Genomic DNA, 20,071 nt, shown 5'->3' on the forward strand with positions numbered 1-20,071 from the left:
CAAAAACTCAACTTCTCTGTCCCAAGCTCATATATCAACATTTTTTGTATGCGGATTGGGGGTGTAACAAATAGAGTCGTTTAGTTGGTGACAAGTTATACGGAGATTCACAATCCCTGTAATTATAACTCTGGAATAACTTGTTNCAACGTCAACTTTTGTATTTTTTTTTTTTTTTTGAAGACTTGAAATAAAATAGATTGAACATAATTTGGATATAATAAATAAATAAAAAAAAGTGACGATTTTTCTATATTCTAGAACTTTTAAGTTGTGGTAATAAAATAATCTGAAAATTTGGTTTATGGTCCCACTTTGAGAGTCGCTAAGAATTAAAGTTGATTTTCCAAAGTTTAATTATTCCTCTTTGACCTTTTATTTGTTCAAAAATTCAAAGTCAAATAAATTAATGTTGTCCATATCTTTGCTTACATTTGCAACATTCTAGTTAGATAATTTTGAAATGATGTGATACTTCAAGGCCTACTATAGACCATTTTTCTAATGTTCTTCCATAGGAAAATTTAATAATTAAGTAGCGTTATTAGGGTTTATTTTTGCAAAATATAGCAAATTTTTATTTTTAGATATATCGATACGTATATATGTAATATGTGGGTCAAGATCGATAGTTCAGATAATTTTTCCTTCTTTCAAATTCTATCTTGGGCTGGGCTAATTAAAAAAATTGGATCCATGGGATGCACAAAAACTCAACTTCTCTGTCCCAAGCTCATATATCAACATTTTCTGTATGGGGGGATTGGGGGTGTAACAAATAGAGTCGTTTAGTTGGTGACAAGTTATATTGAGATTCACAATCCCTGTAATTATAACTCTGGAATAACTTGTTCACCAACCAAACGACACCGTTCAAGCAAGAGAATCATCATATATTCTTCAAGTATTTTCCCATTTTCAACTTCTTTTCTCTCCAACTTGAAGTCACAAATGAGTACATATAACTCTACACAAGACAGTAGAATGTATCATGTCAAAAGCTGCTGAATTTTTAGAAAACAAACGTGAAGATGTCATCATGTCAAGACTACCAACAAAGAACTTACTCGTACTTTACTTAGTGCACGTAGCACGGAAAGTATATCTCCCTAGAGTACATCTCCTACCTAAATTTTACTTCGAGTTCAGCTAAACCGGAGCTTAGCTGAACAAAAAGCAAGTGCATTGTTACTCTGATTACGTTAACACAATATGCTCTCTCTCGTTCCATGCTATTTGAAGACGGGAGGCACTAAGATGGTATAAATGCAAAATATCAATGAGGGATCAGTTTTGAGTCAGTTCCCCAGTCTGGAGTTTCTCCTCAAATGGATTTCAGCTGCCCAGCTTTTTCCTATTTCGGTTTGAAATTTGCCTGCATGTAGATATATACAGATCGTCGATATATGACTCGTAATGAGCAAGACAAAAAAAGAGCATGGAAATTAAAAGGATCAATGACCTGCAGTTGAAAGGAAAAACTCATCCAGCACCTTTCCATGTTCTGTCAAAAACACAGTACCAACGGAAGTTATAGAGAGAACATAGTATCAACCCATTTATAGATTTGAGTTCATAGGATGATAGATACAAATATATGTAACTGAGAAATCACAAGGCAAAGTGGGTAAGATTTGGAACTCAGCGAATAATAGGCTCACCCTCCTACTCTCACTTAAATATCAGGCTTTTGTTCGTGGTAGGTTTGAACTTGTGATGTGTGCCTAACCCACTTAACACGTGTTGCACTCTTATCACTAGACCAAATTCACAGAGGCATAACAGATAAGATTATATAAGATACTCTTTGCTTGAAGACAGTAGACACCGCGTTTTGACAAAATGTTAAGATCTAATCTACAGATTTACTTCAAAAAGATAGTTCTTCCTGATCTTAGTCCACGAAGAGCAACCTTACAACTAAAATTTACGCTGCATAGGCAGGGAACTTTGGCTAAGGAAGTTAGCACCATACACCAAGTAGTGACACACAGATACCTCAAAAATTCATAACAAAACTGCAGACAAACTAAGTGTTTTCAGCTGCACTCTATGTAAGTATTCTAACTCTCAAGAGGTGCCAAAAAAGTGGCACTCAGACTGATTAATGAGCTCCAAGAACATTTTATACCAGACAATGACTAGCTATAGTCCAGAGTCACCAGATGTAGAACAGATTGAAGAAACAACTTCAGAAAATTAGTTTACTGCACTAGTTCTACCTTTGATGCTAAAATCACCTTTCAAAGTAGTGAGAGGCACAAACTAGAAATATATATTCAGAAAAAGTAGTAGGTTTTGATTCTGTAACTTGAATATTTTGGAGAATAGTTATTCACCTGATTCATATTCCAATGCCTGCAGAATCATTTCAACCTGGAGACGATCGGAAAAAACGTAATATCTATCAGATGTTATATGATTTAAGGACCTAGTAGAGTGATAAGAGCCAACGTGGTACTCATTAAATTAGAGACTCAAAACTTACAGGAGGGGTGACAGCATAGAAGCGGTGAGTGAATGTAATTTACCATCACTACAGGTAAAGATGCAGTACGGGATTTATAGTGGAATTTGAAACCAAGATAAGCACATCCACCAATCTCTTAAGGCAAGAGATAGTGACACGAGAAGGTTACAAAACTAAAGTCTAAAGGAACAATACCATCTTTTTCCAGATTTCAATAAGCAAGACAAAATTATTACGAGCATAGTTGCAGTGTCTCCAGCTGTTTCCAATGGGAGTATATGCAGTAATTTTAAAGAAGACAGGGATGAAAGAACCAGTAATTGAGAAAAACTAGTGGAGCAATACATTAACAAATCACTCAAAGTTCCAAAATGAACTACGAACTGACAAAATTAGACCAGGAAAATAAGTAGTACACTCAAGATGTGAAGCTTCTCGTAATTGTACTAAATATTGTAAGGAAGTTAGTAATTCATACCTTGTCAAAATCTTTTACAAGATTGGCTTCCAGTGAAGCATTGTTTTCGTACTCTTGCCACAGTTCTTTAATCTCTTCAGCTGGAAATATTATATAAACGTGATATTACATTGTCATGTTAAAAGAAACTCCTTTACTAGAGTTTTTGACTGCTTTGGAGAGAAAAAATAAGGTATGAAATCAAAAATAAAGTAATACCTCTCATCCCTCCACCAAGAACTTCACACATTTCAGTCAAAGCAGCTTGCTCAAGTCTGCTTTTTTCAGCCTTAGGTACACCATCAGATGGAGTTATATCTCCGACAATTGCTATAAAAGTTCAAAATTACTATCAAATGCAAAAACCTCAAATTTATACAAAATGAGGTGAAAATCTCAGTCCTAGTCCAACCAAAGGAAAAAGAAGACGGAATGAACATGTAGAAGAAGAAAACACCGAAGTGAAACTGATGAAGGCGGTAAACCTAATTTTTACAGCAGAAAATACTATGGATATAAGAAGTTTGGTAATATACATAAGTGGCTTAGTAACTGCGGTGTACCAACAGTATTTTCTTTACTTAGATAAACTCATAATCTTAGAGCTTGATGCTTCTTAGATCATTGGAAAAAGGAGAACAACAGATTAACTAATAACCAAACGGTAAACACCACAAGTGCACAGCCAATCAAATTTAGAAAAAAAGGAAAAGATGAGCCAACGGGTGTACATTTTTCTAGTTCACAGTCATACATATTTTTTCTTTTGATAAGATGAATACATTATTAATGTAGGAGAAATCCCCGTATACAAGTAGTATACTAGAAGGTATGAAAGATCTACGCCAAAATATGGTTCTCTATAAAAGTCATCCAATCATCTATACAAGCAAGCACCTCATGGATTCACCAAAAGGAAACTACAGACACACAGCTACTCCTCAGATGTACAAAGCAATTTCCGTATGCAAGTATATACCAAAGAGAAGAGAGATCTAAGCCAAAATATGGTTCTCCATAAAAGTCATCCTATCATATATACAAACAAGAACCTCATGCAATCACCAAATAAGAAACCGAAGGCACGAGGCTACTCCTCACGAATACAAAATCTTTTTAAACCCCCTTAAACACTCCTAGTTGTTTCCTCCATAACGCCCTGGATGGTTTCATTTTTTCTTTCTTCTTCCTTTTCTTTTTTTGTTTGCTTGGTGTGCGTCATTGCCTCTTTCCACATATCCCTGAAAACACTATATGTCTGCTCATTATTCCTTCCTCTTTTTTCGTGATGCTTCTGCAGTAGCAATTTTTTTCACCATTTTATGTTGAAATAAGTCATACAAAAGGGTAGTCGCAGCAAATAATTTAGCCTTCAAGTTGAAAATAAAAACACTGAAATATCAGAAAGATGATTTTGAATTTGGAGGCAATACCTTCTGCAATATCATGAACAATGGCCATCTTGATACACCTGTTACATAAATAGAGAAGCACTATGATTACCTTCTACCTGATAACAGTCACATAATATAAACATAATTTTTTTATTTATGGGATGAAGTGAACAGATGAACATAAGCGTCAAGAGAGTAACACTACAGAAAGAGCAACGAGATCATGTTTGCATGAACAAACTTCAGGTTTCTGTGTAGGAACTACAACCCACATTCAAGAAACGTTCATCAAATGTACACCAGGCTACAACCAAGCAAATTATATGGTCAGTATGCAGAGCTCTGATCATTCATACATTAATCAAACACCAGCTCAGTTCAATTTGTCTAGATGAGAAAGCAACTCAAAGAAAAATCTAAAGAAACCCCATCGTAAAAGGTGAATACATTTTAGATGCTACCACCCTGGGTAGCTATGCTGGATCACACCATTCAGATCTCATACAATTTCAGCATTATATCACAAATCAAATAAAGTGCCAAAATTTCCTCTATGTATGCTTTACATGAAACTTAATAAACTTCTGAAGATGACTATTTCCTGTATTAATCAAAAGCAGCATTATAACCATTAACAAATTGATAATTAACATAAATAACATATTCTGTCATAAGTTCAAGACGATNACTACAACCCACACTCAAGAAATGTTCATCAAAAGTACACCAAGTTCTACAACCAAGCGAATTATATGTTCAGTATGCAGCTCTGATCATTCATATATTAATCAAACACCAGCTCAATTCAATTTGTCTAGATGAGAAAGCAACTCAAAGAAAAATCTAAAGAAACCCCATCATAAAAGGTGAACTACATTTTAGATGCTACCACCCTGAGTAGACACGCTGGATCACACCATTCAGATCTCATACAATTTCAGCATGATTCCTCAGTAATTAAAATTGGTTTATGTACAGCAGAACAATCTATGTGCACCACCAAATAATAATTACTCAGAAAATTAATTAAGGGGTATGATAATCCTGGAAAATAGGCCTAAACTGCATTATTGAAGTTACTGCCTCCTGAATTTTTAAGAAGAGCATAGCAATATCTTCAAGGACTGACACTTGAATCCATTTTATGGGATGCAAGGACGAACTAGTTGTGAACTAAATAATTTTTCACAGTTAGTTATGCAGAAACCAGGCAATGATATTATGTATGCTTTATATCACAAATCAAATAAAGTGCCAAGATTTCCTTTATGTGCTTTACATGAAGCTTAATAAACTATTGAAGATGACTATTTCCTGTATTAATCAAAAGCAGCATTCTAACCATTAACAAATTGATAATTAACATAAATAACATATTCCATCATAAGTTCAAGACGATTGTAACCTCAATATTCAACAATAGAAGCCACTCCAAGGAAAGGCAAAAAAGCACAGGGTTACCTCACAAGCACTACAAATGGAAGAACAAAATGGGAACACTCCCTGATTTATGTTACAAAATTGTTTCTACAAATGGATTTGCAAGAGAAATCAGATATAAATTCATGAGAGATATCATTAATCCACAAGGGCAATTTCTCATCACCTGTAAATGCTTGGAATAGTGTTAGTATGTTATTTTTTTATCAGCTAAAGTAAAACTTCATTAAAATTGCATCCACTAGATCTTTTTAACATGTTCACTAACAATTTTTTGCCCCACATTTAGGGAAGGAATTAAGGCAGATGTTTTCCTGTGGAAGCAATAATTGGGTACTGATCCTCTTCCCTTGCATTACAAGAAAACAGTGATAGTCACATCAGCTCTTGGCTGAGAATGGAGAAGTTTGAAGCAATGATAAGCAACTGTTTTAAACCTCTTTTTTCCCCTCCATTTCACTAGCAACATAGGAGAAGAAACAATGAATGTGTACAAACTTAGATCAAAATCTTGAAACGAAATAGCAAGAGAATTATCAGCTATATCAACTCCAACCTTTCCCTGTTAACGCCAGGAAGGTCACCAACAATCAGAGCCATCAAGGACATACGATACATATGATCAGCAATAGATTCAGCACCTTTTATAGCATGATTTACCCATCCCTTCCGCTTTGTGGTCTACAAAACAAGTAGAGGCATGAGGGGATACAACTAGCCGAATTAAATACAGAGCGCAGAGAGTAAACAAATGCAAAAAGGGAATAAAAGATTAATAATTCATCAAGATAGCACTGTAGGGTAAAGAGGTTATTAAGAAAGAAATGCCAGCATAAGAAATGGAGGGCACTGTTACTTGTTCCTATTACCACATTATAAAAAGAACGAAAACCTTGAGTGTGAAGGGGAACTCAGATTGCCTAGAAAGAGATTCAATAAGTAAACCTATTTTCGAGGGTAACGGGGCACAATTTTCCACTTGCTTAACAAGTCTTTCTTTGCAAAGAGCAAAATCATCAAAGTTAACTCATTATCATTGTTTGTTAAACATTGCACCAAGGAAGTCTCTCTTTTTGCTTGAGGTCTGGATATATACATCAATGTCTACATAATTTAGAGAATCAGATGGCATTAGGACGAGAAGACCGCTGGGAATAAACATTTTCTTAGATGGAACAAGATAATTCCATCAACAGCTTAAGTCTTTCCAAACTGCCCTTTCGGCTAAGCTGAAGTTTGTGGATTCCGATTTTGAAAGGTCACTGCCCTTGCACAAAAGAGTTGAAGGTTCGAGAATGCCAAAATGAGCAACAAGTTATAGACTCTACCTTATAGCTCAAGAAAGCTAATTAACGGATTACTTATATTAACTGCATTATTTGAAACAATGCAAAGTGACCTTTACTTCTTAAGCTTATTGTAACATATCTAACTAAGACAGCTTCAGTTCAAAGTCTAAACTCAACATTTAGAAAAGGGAACAATCTATTACTGTCCCCAGGGATTTGGTAAGCAGTAAGAGAGTGATTTTGTCGGGGTTAGGCACATGTGACGAGTTCGAACTTTGCCATGGACAAAAGTTTGGTGACTAAGTGGAGAAGGATAAAGAGGCAGGCCCATTACCCAAAGAGTTTCGAAACATGCACCAGCTGGCCCTCAAGGATTTCTTGGTTATCAGAAAAAAATGGAGAAGGAACTCTCTGTTTGATTTTAGTTTCTATCTGGAAAAGCCTTGACTAGGCATATGCACATTCTTTAATCTATCAAACTACAAACTTCAAATATATACAAGCCGAAATAGCAAATTCCCCAATTCCACTTCAATCCTCAATTACAAACTCAAAACTCTCTACTTTTCCCTGCAATGTGCTCCATAAACTCATGAACTTAGTCAATCACCATTAACGCATACCACACTCTCATCCACTACATCATACTCTGCTACGGCAGTTGTCCGTGGACGATTTCAACAATGAGCCCACCTCAACACAAAACTATCAATATGTCCTCACATTTTCAAATATATAAAAGATCACAACTTTATCACATACCCTCATTTTATATTAGTTTTTCCTACAAAGAATCATAGTAAAAACAGTTTTTCTTTGACTACAACATATTTTGATCTATACAGGTTAAAGCTGCATATAATAGACCCTTGTGTCCCGTCCCTCCCGGAGCTTAGTGCACCAAGCTGACCTTTTTAATGCTCAAACCTCAAACCAAGTCAACACACAAAAGTTCCAATACCCAAAAAGTAAAACTGAAAACACATAAAAATCTCTCCTTTATGAAAAATCACATGCATGGAAACATTACCTTAAGACTATGACACAAAGTGAGGAAATCAATGGCATTGGAAGGAGAAGATGAAGCTCCATCACTGTCATTCTTTGATGACCCGGACCCGGAATTCGAGATACTCGGATCCAAATTCACAGAACCCGGAATGGGTTTCTTAGAACAAGCAAAAACAAGCTTTCTACCTTGAAAATCAACCAAAAAAGAAACCTTTTTTAAAGAAATCTGATGAAAAGGGAGAGAAGAGTAATGGGTTGATGATGAAGATGAAAGGAAAAGGGAATTTGGGTTTGCTTTAGCTGCCATCATTGTTGCTAAACAAAGATTCTTGAATTTTGGGGAAAAAAATGTTTGATTTCTTTCGATCTTGTTGATGTTTTCTTTTCTTTTTTTCAGTGTTGGGGAAAAGCAAAGAGAAAAAATGGGCCCTTTGTTTCGCGGGTCACCTTGGAATCCGACTAATTTAAATTCGCATTACATAAGATCTCATTTAAATCGATTAATTTAGATTTGTATTACGTAGGACCTCATTTGAACCAACTAATTTTGATTCGTGTGGATAGAGCCTCAGGATAGTTGCATAGCGCTTTTTGTCAAAGATTTAAGCTCAAATCCAAAATATTTTGACTAATTAATTTAAGGTCAAATCCAAAATCTTTGACTAATTAAGATTCACATCTGCTAGAGCCTCATATTCGAGGGGTATGTGATCTTTTGAATAATGTTTTCTGTCAAAGATTTAAGCTTGAGTGCTTTTTGTCAAAGATTTAAGCTCAAACTCAAAATCTTTGATTATTTCAAATTCACATGAGCTAGAGCTCATTTGAGGAATATCACTTTCTATAAAAGATTTAAACTCGAATATGAAATCTCTAATTAGGAGCGTGTCTATCTAATGTACTATATTCTTCAATTAGTGGTCATTTTTATTGTTTAGGCTTATATTTTCAAGTTTTGCACGGATTGATGTTTCAATTAAATAAAAAAATAACAGAAATCCTAAAAGAAAAAGGAATGGAACTTAGTATTAATTATTTGCTTTAATTTAACCAAGTTCTTGTATAAATAGGAACCAAAACATACCTATAAAAATATTTATTATGTGTAGCCGTAATATTACTACATCTCTAACGACCCTTTTGTCTCATGGAGAAGGAGAAAACAATTGCTCAAGCAAAATCTTCAATACCCAAGATATTTTGTATGAGATATTTTTTCGTCTTCCTGATAAGTCTTTTACACGTTTTAAATGTGTTTCAAAATTTTGTAACTCTCTCGTATCATTCAAAGTCCTTGCATGGACATATCCTCAAAAAAAGTTTTACACGATAAAGCAAAAATCTATGATTTCAAACGAATCCAATTTAATTAGGCCTGAAGAGAGAATCGATGAAAAAGGCTCCACTCATCTTATTAAGGAATTAAATAGCTTCCCTTATCACAAAATTGACTATATTGAAGGTTTGTTCTGCTTATGGAATTCAAGTCAGTTGCCTCCTATTATTTTCAATCCCAATACAAGAAAAGTAACATATCTTTCGCGTCAAAATCTTGCGGAGGATGAAATCCGTGAGTGTCATATTATATTGGGTTATGATCCCGAAAAAAAGATGCATAAAGTTCTATTGATGACATATCCTCATAACTATTTAATGTCATCATCAAGATATTGGATTTTCACTTTAGGAACCTCATAACTGCTTATGGAATTCAAGTCAGTTGCCTCCTATTATTTTCAATCCCAATACAAGAAAAGTAACATATCTTTCGCGTCAAAATCTTGCGGAGGATGAAATCCGTGAGTGTCATATTATATTGGGTTATGATCCCGAAAAAAAGATGCATAAAGTTCTATTGATGACATATCCTCATAACTATTTAATGTCATCATCAAGATATTGGATTTTCACTTTAGGAACNCTACATCTCTAACGACCCTTTTGTCTCATGGAGAAGGAGAAAACAATTGCTCAAGCAAAATCTTCAATATCCCAAGATATTTTGTATGAGATATTTTCTCGTCTTCCTGATAAGTCTTTTACACGTTTTAAATGTGTTTCGAAATTTTGTAACTCTCTTGTATCATTCAAAGTCCTTGCATGGACATATCCTCAAAAAAAGTTTTACACCATAAAGCAAAAATCTATGATTTCAAACGAATCCAATTTAATCAGGCCTGAGGAGAGAATCGATGAAAAAGGCTCCGCTCATCTTATTAAGGAATTAAATAGCTTCCCTTATCACAAAATTGACTATATGGAAGGTTTGTTCTGCTTATGGAATTCAAGTCAGTCGTTGCCTCCTATTATTTTCAATCCCAGTACAAGAAAAGTAACATATCTTCCGAGTCAAAATCTTGTGGAGGATGAAATCCATGAGTATCATATTATATTGGGTTATGATCCCGAAAAAAAGATGCATAAAATTCTATTGATGACATATCCTCATAACTATTTAATGTCATCATCAAGATATTGGATTTTCACTTTAGGAACAAGTGAATCGTGGCGGGAAATAAAACTAACCAATTTATTTGTGACACCACCCTTGAGAGGAATTTGTATCGATGGAGTTATTTATTTTTTTGTTTACCACAATAGAGAAAGATATTTTAAGATGGCAGCGATTAATTTGAGAGCGGAGAATTTCAGAATTATCTCGTTGTGGAATAACTATGGACGCTATTATGTCGTAGACATGTTTGATTATATTCACTTAATAGAAGTGAAGGGAAAACTAGCCATGGTTGATGTTAAAGAAGGAAAAACGAGAGAGATAATTTTGAGGATTTTACAAAATTCTGAAACTGAAGAATGGATGGATCATATTATTGTCTTTCCTCAACTATTAAGTCGAGATATAGCAAAAGAGAAAATATATTATTTGAGGAATTACGTTTATAGTAATACTCTTAATGGTGAGATCGTATTAATGAACTCCTTGATCAAGCCAAATTGGATATTCTTTTATAATTTTAAGAAGAATAGTTGGAGAGAAATTGAAGTTTTGGGGTTTGAAGAAAAGGTAAATATTTTTGGTATATGTAGTTATATTATATAGAAAGCCTCTTACCATTAGGATATATTTGATTATTGTGAACTTTTTTTTGTTAATTTTAATTTTTGTTCTGTTGCTTATTTAATAAAATTTTATGGGTCAAAATATTTTATCTATGCGAATATAATTTGTTTTGCATAAACTTAGATATTCAAAAATTATATAAAAAAATATTAGTATAAATTATTATTTCTTTCTATATTAATACGATAAAAAAAAATACATCTTAAAATAATAATCAAAATTTATACAATTTAATTTTCGCAAAGTGAAACATTACAAATATTTCGAAAAGGATCAAATATATGACTATTGAATTTCACGAAACACTTATAATGTTAAAAGATGTCGGAAAAATAATTAAAACTTTAAGCTCCGTTAATAAATAAAATAAATTATTAATAATTAATAATAATAAAGTCCTAGAAGGAGAGAAAGAGTTGAATTTAATTAGTTTAATTTACTCTATTGTTATTATAATTAAATCACGTTCTTATCGAAAAATGTTTGCCAATAATTAAAAAACATTTATATAAAGTATACCCGTATAACAAGTCTTGTAAATAAATAAAACTCTTATGGCCAAGAATCTGAAGATTACTGCTCAAAAAACACCATCAATACCTCAAGATATTATTCATGAAATATTTTCTCGTCTTCTTGTTAAGTCTTTAACGCATTTTAAATGTGTTTCTAGATTTTGTAACTCCCTTATATTATTCAAATTCCTCGCATGGACATGTCCTCAAAGAAAGTTTTCGATTCCAGCCTTGAAATGTTCTCCGCATAATGAATCTGAATTAATCGAGTCGGGAGTGATGAGTGCTCATCTTATTAAGGAATTAAGTGGCATCACCTATCACATGCTTGACTATATTGAAGGTTTGTTCTGCTTTGGGAATCCAAGTGAGCTACCCCCTATTATTTTTAATCCGAGTATAAGAGAAGTAAGATCTCTTCCGTGTCAAAACTTTGCGAAGGATGGAACCAATCAATATTATATTATATTGGGTTTTGAGCCAGAAAAAAAAAAGAAACACAAAATTTTAATGAAGAACTATCGTGAACATTCATTATCATTGGTAAGATATTGGATTTCACTTTAGGAACAAGTGAATCATGAAGGGAAATAAAGTCAATACCGTTCGATTCTTTTGCAATACTATCCTTGAAAGGTATTTGCATTAACGGGGTTATTTATTTTGTTATTTGTTTTCGTAGTGAAGGATATTTAAAGATGGCAACATTTGATTGTAGAACCAAAAATTTCAGAATTATCTCGTTGTGGAATGAACATGACCACTATTCTGTCATAGACATATGTCTTTCCTCCGCTATTATGTCGAGAAGCAACAAAAGATAAATTTTGTTATTTGATGAAGAATTGTGTATGTAGAGATACTCTAAATGGTGAAATTGTATTGATAAACTCGTGGATAAACCTATATAAATGGTGAAATTGTATTAAAATATATAATCTATATTTTGTTATTTGGCTAGTTTACTCAAAGGGTGAAAATTCTAATTTAAAGCTCATTCAAAATATAAATAAGTAATATTATAAGAATTTAATTATTTCCCTTTTTTTTAAATCAAGAATTGAAATTCAATTACTTGGCGGGAAAAAAGTAAAAAGAAGTCTCTAACAATAGGAATATTAAATATATATAGATAAATAACAAGAGACAAAGATACCTTACATAAGAATGAATTAATACCGAAAAATAAAATAATAAATTTCAAAACTAACAATAAATACATGGTAAAAGATTATTTGCCTGACCATAGATACCAACGATCTCCAATTTGTCAGCAAGCTCTGTGATTTTAATTTCCCTCCAACTCTTCTTCTTCAAATCGTAAAAGAGAATCAAATTTCGCTGGTCAAAAATACACACAATCTCACCATCAGGTGTACTGCTACAAAAGAAATCCAAAGTCTTCAAGCTAAAACAAAGTGCATCGGAAAATGTAATGATATGCTTCACCCATTCTTCAGTTTCACAACTCTGTAAAACCATCAAATCCATCTCTCCCATATTACACCTTGAACGATCAATGATTGCTAATTTTCCTTCTACTTCTACTAAGTCATGATAAAATTTTCTTGGCATAAAAAAATCAAATACATCCCACAATGAAATAATTCTAAAATTCTCCATCCTAATGTTAAATGCNCGAATTTGTAAAAGGGTGAAAATTCTAATTTAAAGCTCATTCAAAATATAAATAGGTATATTATAAGAATTTAATTATTTCCCATTTTTCTTGTAATCAAGAATTGAAAATTCAATTACTTGGCAGAAAAAAAAGTAAAAAAAAGTATCTAACAATAGGAATATTAAATATATAGATAAATAACAAGAGACAAAGATGTCTTACATAAAAATTAATACCGAAAAATAAAATAATAAATTTCAAAACTAACAATAAATACACGGTAAAAGATTATTTGCCTGACTATAGATACCAACGATCTCCAATTTGTCTGCAAGCTCCTTGATTTTAATTTCCCTCCAACTCTTCTCCTTCAAATCATAAAAGATAATCAAATTTCGCCGGTCAAAGATACACACAATCTCACCATCAGGTGTACTGCTACAAAAGAAATCCAGAGTCTTCAAGCTAGAACAAAGTGCATCGGAAAATATAATGATATGCTTCACCCATTCTTCAGTTTCACAACTCTGTAAAACCATCAAATCCATCTCTCCCATATTACACCTTGAACGATCAATGATTGCTAATTTTCCTTCTACTTCTACTAAGTCATGATAAAATTTTCTTGGCATAAAAAAATCAAATACATCCCACAATGAAATAATTCTAAAATTCTCCATCCTAATGTTAAATGCCACTATGCATCGTCTTTTATTGTGAATCCCTACAAAATAGATAACTCCTTTGATGCAAATTTCTCCACCTGTTAATTGAAGTAACGAACAAGGTGCACTTTTAATCTCTCTCCATGATTCGCTTGAGCCAAGAGTTAAAACCCAATGCCTTGAGCCGTTAATTTGAGGGTCACTGCTCATCAAAATTTTGAACTTTTTTTCATTTGGTTCAAAACCAAATGAATAGTAATTATGAGTAAGGTCATCATTGATGAAACTTGGTGAAGGAAGATATTCTGCTATTCCTGTAATAGGATTATAAATAGCAGGGGGAAGCTCTTTTGTACTCCATAAGCAAAATAAACCATTAACATAGTGAAAATTATGGCATATAGTACCATCAAACTCCTCAATAACAATGGGTTTTTTATGTTCCGCTTGTTGTTCTACGGTGTAAAAGATATTTTCATCTTTTGAACGTGCAAGTATTTTTATCTTATGAGGACGAAATATAGAGTGACTTTCATGAATATCTATAAAAGATGGATCAGATATAAGTGAATTATAAAATTTAGAAAGACACTTAAAACGCATTAAAGAATCAACAGGAAGCCTAGAAAATATATCACACATAATCTCTTCGGGAATTGAATATTTTCTTGAACCACTCTCGCTCGTTTTATTCTCCATTGGGGAGAACATTTGTTACCTGAAATAGTTCACATGTTAATATAATTTTTAAATGATTACCATGTTAAAGATATTAATGAACAATGACATATATTATATATACCTTTACTTTCTCTTAACTGAGAACAGAAACTGCTAGTTATAAACTGGAACAAAAATTATAGAAACTCAAACAAGAAAATCCAGTGTTCAAGAAAAGATCATAGGAGAAATGAAATTTTTCTAGAAGAATTTTGTGTTCTTCAAGTCTTCAAGCAATATCTTATATAGATATCACTTCAACGGCTAGTTAACGGCTAATTAGTCTTCATTAATGTAAGATAAAAATATTATTGAATACTTAAAATAAGTGATTTTCTTACTTATTTTCCATAGTTTAATTAGTAAGTAGCTTGACTTGGTATTTACTTAGTGAAGGTCTCAAGTTCAAAACGTGTTCACGAACATTCTAGAAGAAATTATTTTCATACTTGAAAAAGTGAAAATATAAATAAACAAAGTGTTACACCTATAGCATGGTTTGTCATGACTAGTGATATATGGAACATACTTAGAGATGTAAAATATCGTATCTTTAATCTATACTTGTATGCCTCCATATTTCGTTATAAATATAATATCGTATCTTTTGAGCCAATAAGAAAAACTCGTATATGTAATAATATTCCATCGTTAATTACTTAATTCGAGCAATCTTTTTGCTACATTATATAATTAATCATTTACGTTCTTGCTACAATTATTTAATTAATTGCTAAGACGATTATTTCTCAAATTTCATTTGTATGATTATATTGAGTATATTGTTGTTGTTGTTGTTAGATTATCCATCGAAGATAATGAGATCTTCACCAATCATGAACACAAAAAGGATGACATTCTTTTATATGGAAATCATATTTTGAAAAAAATCGCACAACAAATGCCACATAACTTATTATTTCGAGCTAGGAAAAAGTTCTCTAAGCTTATGTAAAGCTAATTAGGTCTGGCTAGATAAAAAGGTATTTTGGTCCATAATTTTTTTTATTAAATGAGGAACAAAGCAGAAAATAAAAATTATTAAAAATTAAAAATCATCCTGAAATGAAATAAAAGGGTCTCTACATAACTACATATATAAAAAATATTATCCTTTTCTTCAAGCCCCAACACTTTGATTTCTCTCCAATTCTTCTTCTTCAAATCATAAAATTAAAGAATATCCTATTGAGTAAACTAGCCAAATAATATATGTTCTATTATGTCTATGTAAATTAATTATTCCTTTACAAATTCGTATTACAATAACAACAACAACAACAATAATAATAATGAAATGCATAATACATAAACATGCCCTTTAACATGACCTTAACAGTCATCTATACCCTCCAACTTTGGATGTGAATATGTAGACACCCGCGTCCTATGTGACATAATACACGTAGGATGCCACATATGACACATATGTCCTCTTAGTTCATTCAATCAACAATACAAAAAATTAACTGAAAACAAACTTTGATCCATATATCACCATATGCATTTCAATTTTTTAAGTAATTAATACTCAAATTCGATAGTATAAAAAATATTTGAACATTATTTCAATTTTTTTTTAATTATGTAGAACATGTTTTAAAAATGAAAAAGAAAAAAAGAAGTTGAAAAATCATTAGTCTCTAAATGTGAAAATGCAATAATTAAATTAAGAGAAATAAATATTTCTAAATATGAACTGATGGTGTAGTTTTGTTGTCCACTGTCAGTGGATAGTAGTTAATCTCTTATCTATTATGCCTAAAAAAATAATCTTTTAAAGATTAGACTGTATTATAACACGGTTAGTAAAAGACAAACTTTTAATTAAGAAAACAAAAATTTAGGAGTAATTATTTTTCAGGAAGACTATTGAAAAGGAAAATGGAAATAAGAAGATAAAAGAGTAGTCATCTTGAAATAAAATCTGATTATATTCTCTTGACTTCCTGTCAAGTCTTTATTTCGTTTGATGTGCATTTCTAAATTTTATAATTCTCTTGTAATAGACATTCATCAAAACGGCTTTATTTCGTTTCATTTGCAACTACACATGATTCCCTAGCTAGATACAAGTCTCATCGCGATCAATTTATTAGAAAGAATTCAAAGGACGATAATTAAATAACTTAGTTCTTAATTTTTTGTACAATCTTCATGCTACTATTTGGAACTAGAGGTTGAGGGATTGTTGGTGGTGATAATGAACCTTGAATGGAGCAAAAACTCCAATGTGTTAAAGGGAAAAGTGAACTAAAAGGGAAAATCTTAGACCAACAACTATCATATATGTCTAATACAACTTTGCAACATTGAGGTTCGATTAATCGAAGTTTAATAATTAAAAAAGATGTTATGATCTATTCAACGCATCCATGAACATTCAACACTGATGCTAAACATTTAGAGATATCCGAAAAAAGACCGTCTCCTGAACCTTGCAAAAGGCCTCCTCCTCCTCCTCTTCCAGGTAATTAATTGTGAGATGCTTGGAGAAACCTCAATGGATATGCACAAGAAAAATAGTGTGTATACATAAATAGAAGTCATTTTTCTTACGGATATATAAGTTGGTTACAATTGTATTTGGAATTGAGAGGATTTGAAATTTGATGAAGATTTGGAAGGAGGATTTCATATTTATAGTATAGGATGTAACGTTAATGTATGATGCAACCTTTTAATTTTTAAATGTCTTTAATATGAGGACTTTATTGTACGTTTTAATAGTTGTAATCAATTATCTTTTTAAGTTTTAACATGACTACGTTGAGAAATTTTCATAAACAACCCAATTTTCAGGTCTTAAGCTAAATTATACCAGAAACATAGAAGCAAAACATAATATTCTGGAGGAAGTAACACAAATTAAATTTCTAAACTATTAGTAATAATAATAATAATAATAAATTACTTGCTAATTGGAAGTTTACTAGGTTGTAATGAACACTAAACTGTCTCTGTATTCGAATGACAAATAGGGACTATAGTGACCTTGGATAACAACAACAGACCCAATGCAATCCCATAAGTGGGTCTGGAGAGAGTAGGATGTACGTAAACCTTATCCTTACCTTTGTGGGATAAAACGGTTGTTTCTGATAGACAACTCGACTCAAAAGAAAAGAAGAATCCAAAGCACGAATATAAGAAAATAAGACAGCAAAAAACAGGATACAAAGATAGCAACCTGGATCAAACACTGAAATGAAGATGACCAAAGTTTTCTAACCTTTCACAAATATAGCTGAATTCGATGAAAGAGGCAGAATAAAGAACACCAACCAAAAGGAAGAGATATCGAAATTTCCAGTAAGCATTCATAGCAAGAAACAAGTATCACCTCTCATCCTGCTTCTTCTTTAAGACAATAATGGCAACAAAAATGTTCAGAATTCGACAAGAAACCCAAAGATAACTCCGATAAACATTTCATAGCAAGAAACAAGTACCGAGAGTCCTGTAGAGATTACAGAAGTCACCTCTCGTACTGCTTTTTACTTTATATATCAAAGCCTAGTGTTCAAGAAAAATCACCAACTAAGTAAAGCACTACTTCAAAACTCAGGACATAATCAAAACATCACTACAAATTGAAACACCTAATTAACTTTATCCAAAAGTTCATGTACCGTTTACCCCAAACAAGGCCGGCCTGACTGATAGGCCAACATCAGCTTTGGAGACTACAAAATGGACAAGGTATGCTTATGCATCCATAAAAAAGTAACAGTTGTTAGGTCTTAAGCTAAATTATACGAAACATAGAACCAAAACATAATATCCTGGAGGAAGTAAGATGAATTAAATATCTAAAACTATCTCAGCCTTTGGATAAGCATTTGAGATTTGAAAACTTTCCCCCATGACAGTCTTGAGTAAGTAAAAACTTGGAATGTATTTAGTTGCTGCATAGCCACCATCGTAAACCTTGACCTTCCTAAACTTCTTCTCTTTTGGGTTGCAAGAAAGTAGTTCTGTGTGACGTCTGCTTTGCATCAAGATTTCTCCATCTTTCCAGAATAGGATTGGTATTAAATCAGAAATACAGATATCACGCGGAATAGAATTAGTCAAAATGCAATCTTTAGTCCAAGAATCAGCTAGTCCATCCTCTTTCATCCACCATATATCAACATGCTGAAAAGAGCAACTATCAATTAAACACAGACAATTCCCTAACTCCGCTAGCCTCAAGCCCAACGAAGGAGTTTTCAAACCAGGTGGAACTGGCACGGGCTTCACTTCTTCCGTCACAAGATTAAAGGAGTGAATGCTAGCACTTGTTTTAATATCATCATTAAAGAACACCATTGACATTCACATTACCAAATCTACCACATAACGGATAAGCAGCCTCCCCCACATTTCTCCATTTCTCATCAACTCCAAAATTACAAACCTCCAATTCAGACACTTCAGGATGACCCCGAAACTTTCTAATCACTGACCTCAATACCTTATACTGTCCAGAACCTTCACTATAGCACAAGGTATAAGCAACACGACGAACCCTTTTCTCCCATTCAGGCAATTTAACCTTAAAATACTCACCCAAAAGAGGATTGCTAATATAAATCGAATAGTTTTCATCATACTTATCACCACTCCACAAACAAATCAACCCATTACATGAATCAATCAATGTCAACTTTTTCCTATCAAAACTATAACCAAATCGATCTTTATGTATAGGGATGTGAAACTCAGGACTCAACATAACAGGTCTGTTTCGCGAGCGGGAATAGTAATCATAATCTGCTTTAAGTTCAAGAACTGAAGCAATAGAGTCATCATTCGAAAGTAAAATGCAGGGGAAATTACATGATCTTGTTTGATACATCTTAACAAATAAAGGGTCGGTCGGAAGTTAAAAGATTATACCAGCGTTTACAAACAGTCTTACATCGAAAAATAGGCTTGATTGTCAATCTTGAAAGAATTTCCACCATAATCTCCCTCGAAAAATCCATAATGGTGACTTCATACGCCCTTTTTCGCTTGCAATCACATTTCACATATACATACTCCTTAACAATTTTGGTTTTTTGATTCTTGAAACTTAACATTGGGTTTGAAACAGTGACAGGAACATCAAAAAGTTCCATTTTTTCTGTCTTACTCATTACAGTGAAATGAACAAGTTCTCAATTTTTAGGGCTTTTAACGGGTGGCTTAGGTAATTTGGGCGCGGAAAATGACTGCTTATAAGGATATATGGCGGGAGTTTAAACTAATATTTCCGCTATGTTTAGTATCCGATTAATTTAGATTGACGCATTGTGAGAACCATTTTTCGGGATGATGCTTATAATAAGATTTAAGTTATATACAATGGTGATTTTAATAAAATTTTGTAAATCACCATTTAATTTAATATGTTGTAACATGTTATAAGTCATACTAA

General features: G+C 32.7%; 3 protein-coding genes and 1 pseudogene across 3 annotated transcripts; 2 read left to right on the plus strand and 2 right to left on the minus strand.

Moving 5' to 3' along the window:
* Positions 1 to 939: 939 nt before the first annotated feature.
* Positions 940 to 8,445, minus strand: LOC125869124 (uncharacterized). The gene is made up of 8 exons (XM_049549682.1): positions 8,081 to 8,445; positions 6,318 to 6,442; positions 4,361 to 4,398; positions 3,147 to 3,257; positions 2,949 to 3,028; positions 2,340 to 2,376; positions 1,463 to 1,504; positions 940 to 1,375 (listed from the first exon to the last, which is right to left on the minus strand). Exons 1-8 carry the CDS (start codon positions 8,369 to 8,371, stop codon positions 1,299 to 1,301), a joined length of 801 nt encoding a protein of 266 aa, XP_049405639.1. The 5' UTR covers positions 8,372 to 8,445; the 3' UTR covers positions 940 to 1,298.
* Positions 8,446 to 10,009: 1,564 nt separating this feature from the next.
* LOC125868904 (putative F-box protein At3g10240) lies at positions 10,010 to 11,122 on the plus strand. The gene has a single exon (XM_049549470.1). It carries the CDS (start codon positions 10,010 to 10,012, stop codon positions 11,120 to 11,122), a length of 1,113 nt encoding a protein of 370 aa, XP_049405427.1.
* Positions 11,123 to 11,697: 575 nt separating this feature from the next.
* On the plus strand, positions 11,698 to 12,482 carry LOC125868905 (F-box protein At5g65850-like; annotated as a pseudogene).
* Positions 12,483 to 13,542: 1,060 nt separating this feature from the next.
* On the minus strand, positions 13,543 to 14,643 carry LOC125868906 (putative F-box protein At1g60370). The gene has a single exon (XM_049549471.1). It carries the CDS (start codon positions 14,641 to 14,643, stop codon positions 13,543 to 13,545), a length of 1,101 nt encoding a protein of 366 aa, XP_049405428.1.
* Positions 14,644 to 20,071: the final 5,428 nt, after the last annotated feature.

Source organism: Solanum stenotomum, chromosome 6 (genome assembly GCF_019186545.1).
Source record: "Solanum stenotomum isolate F172 chromosome 6, ASM1918654v1, whole genome shotgun sequence".
Lineage (NCBI taxonomy): Eukaryota > Viridiplantae > Streptophyta > Magnoliopsida > Solanales > Solanaceae > Solanum > Solanum stenotomum.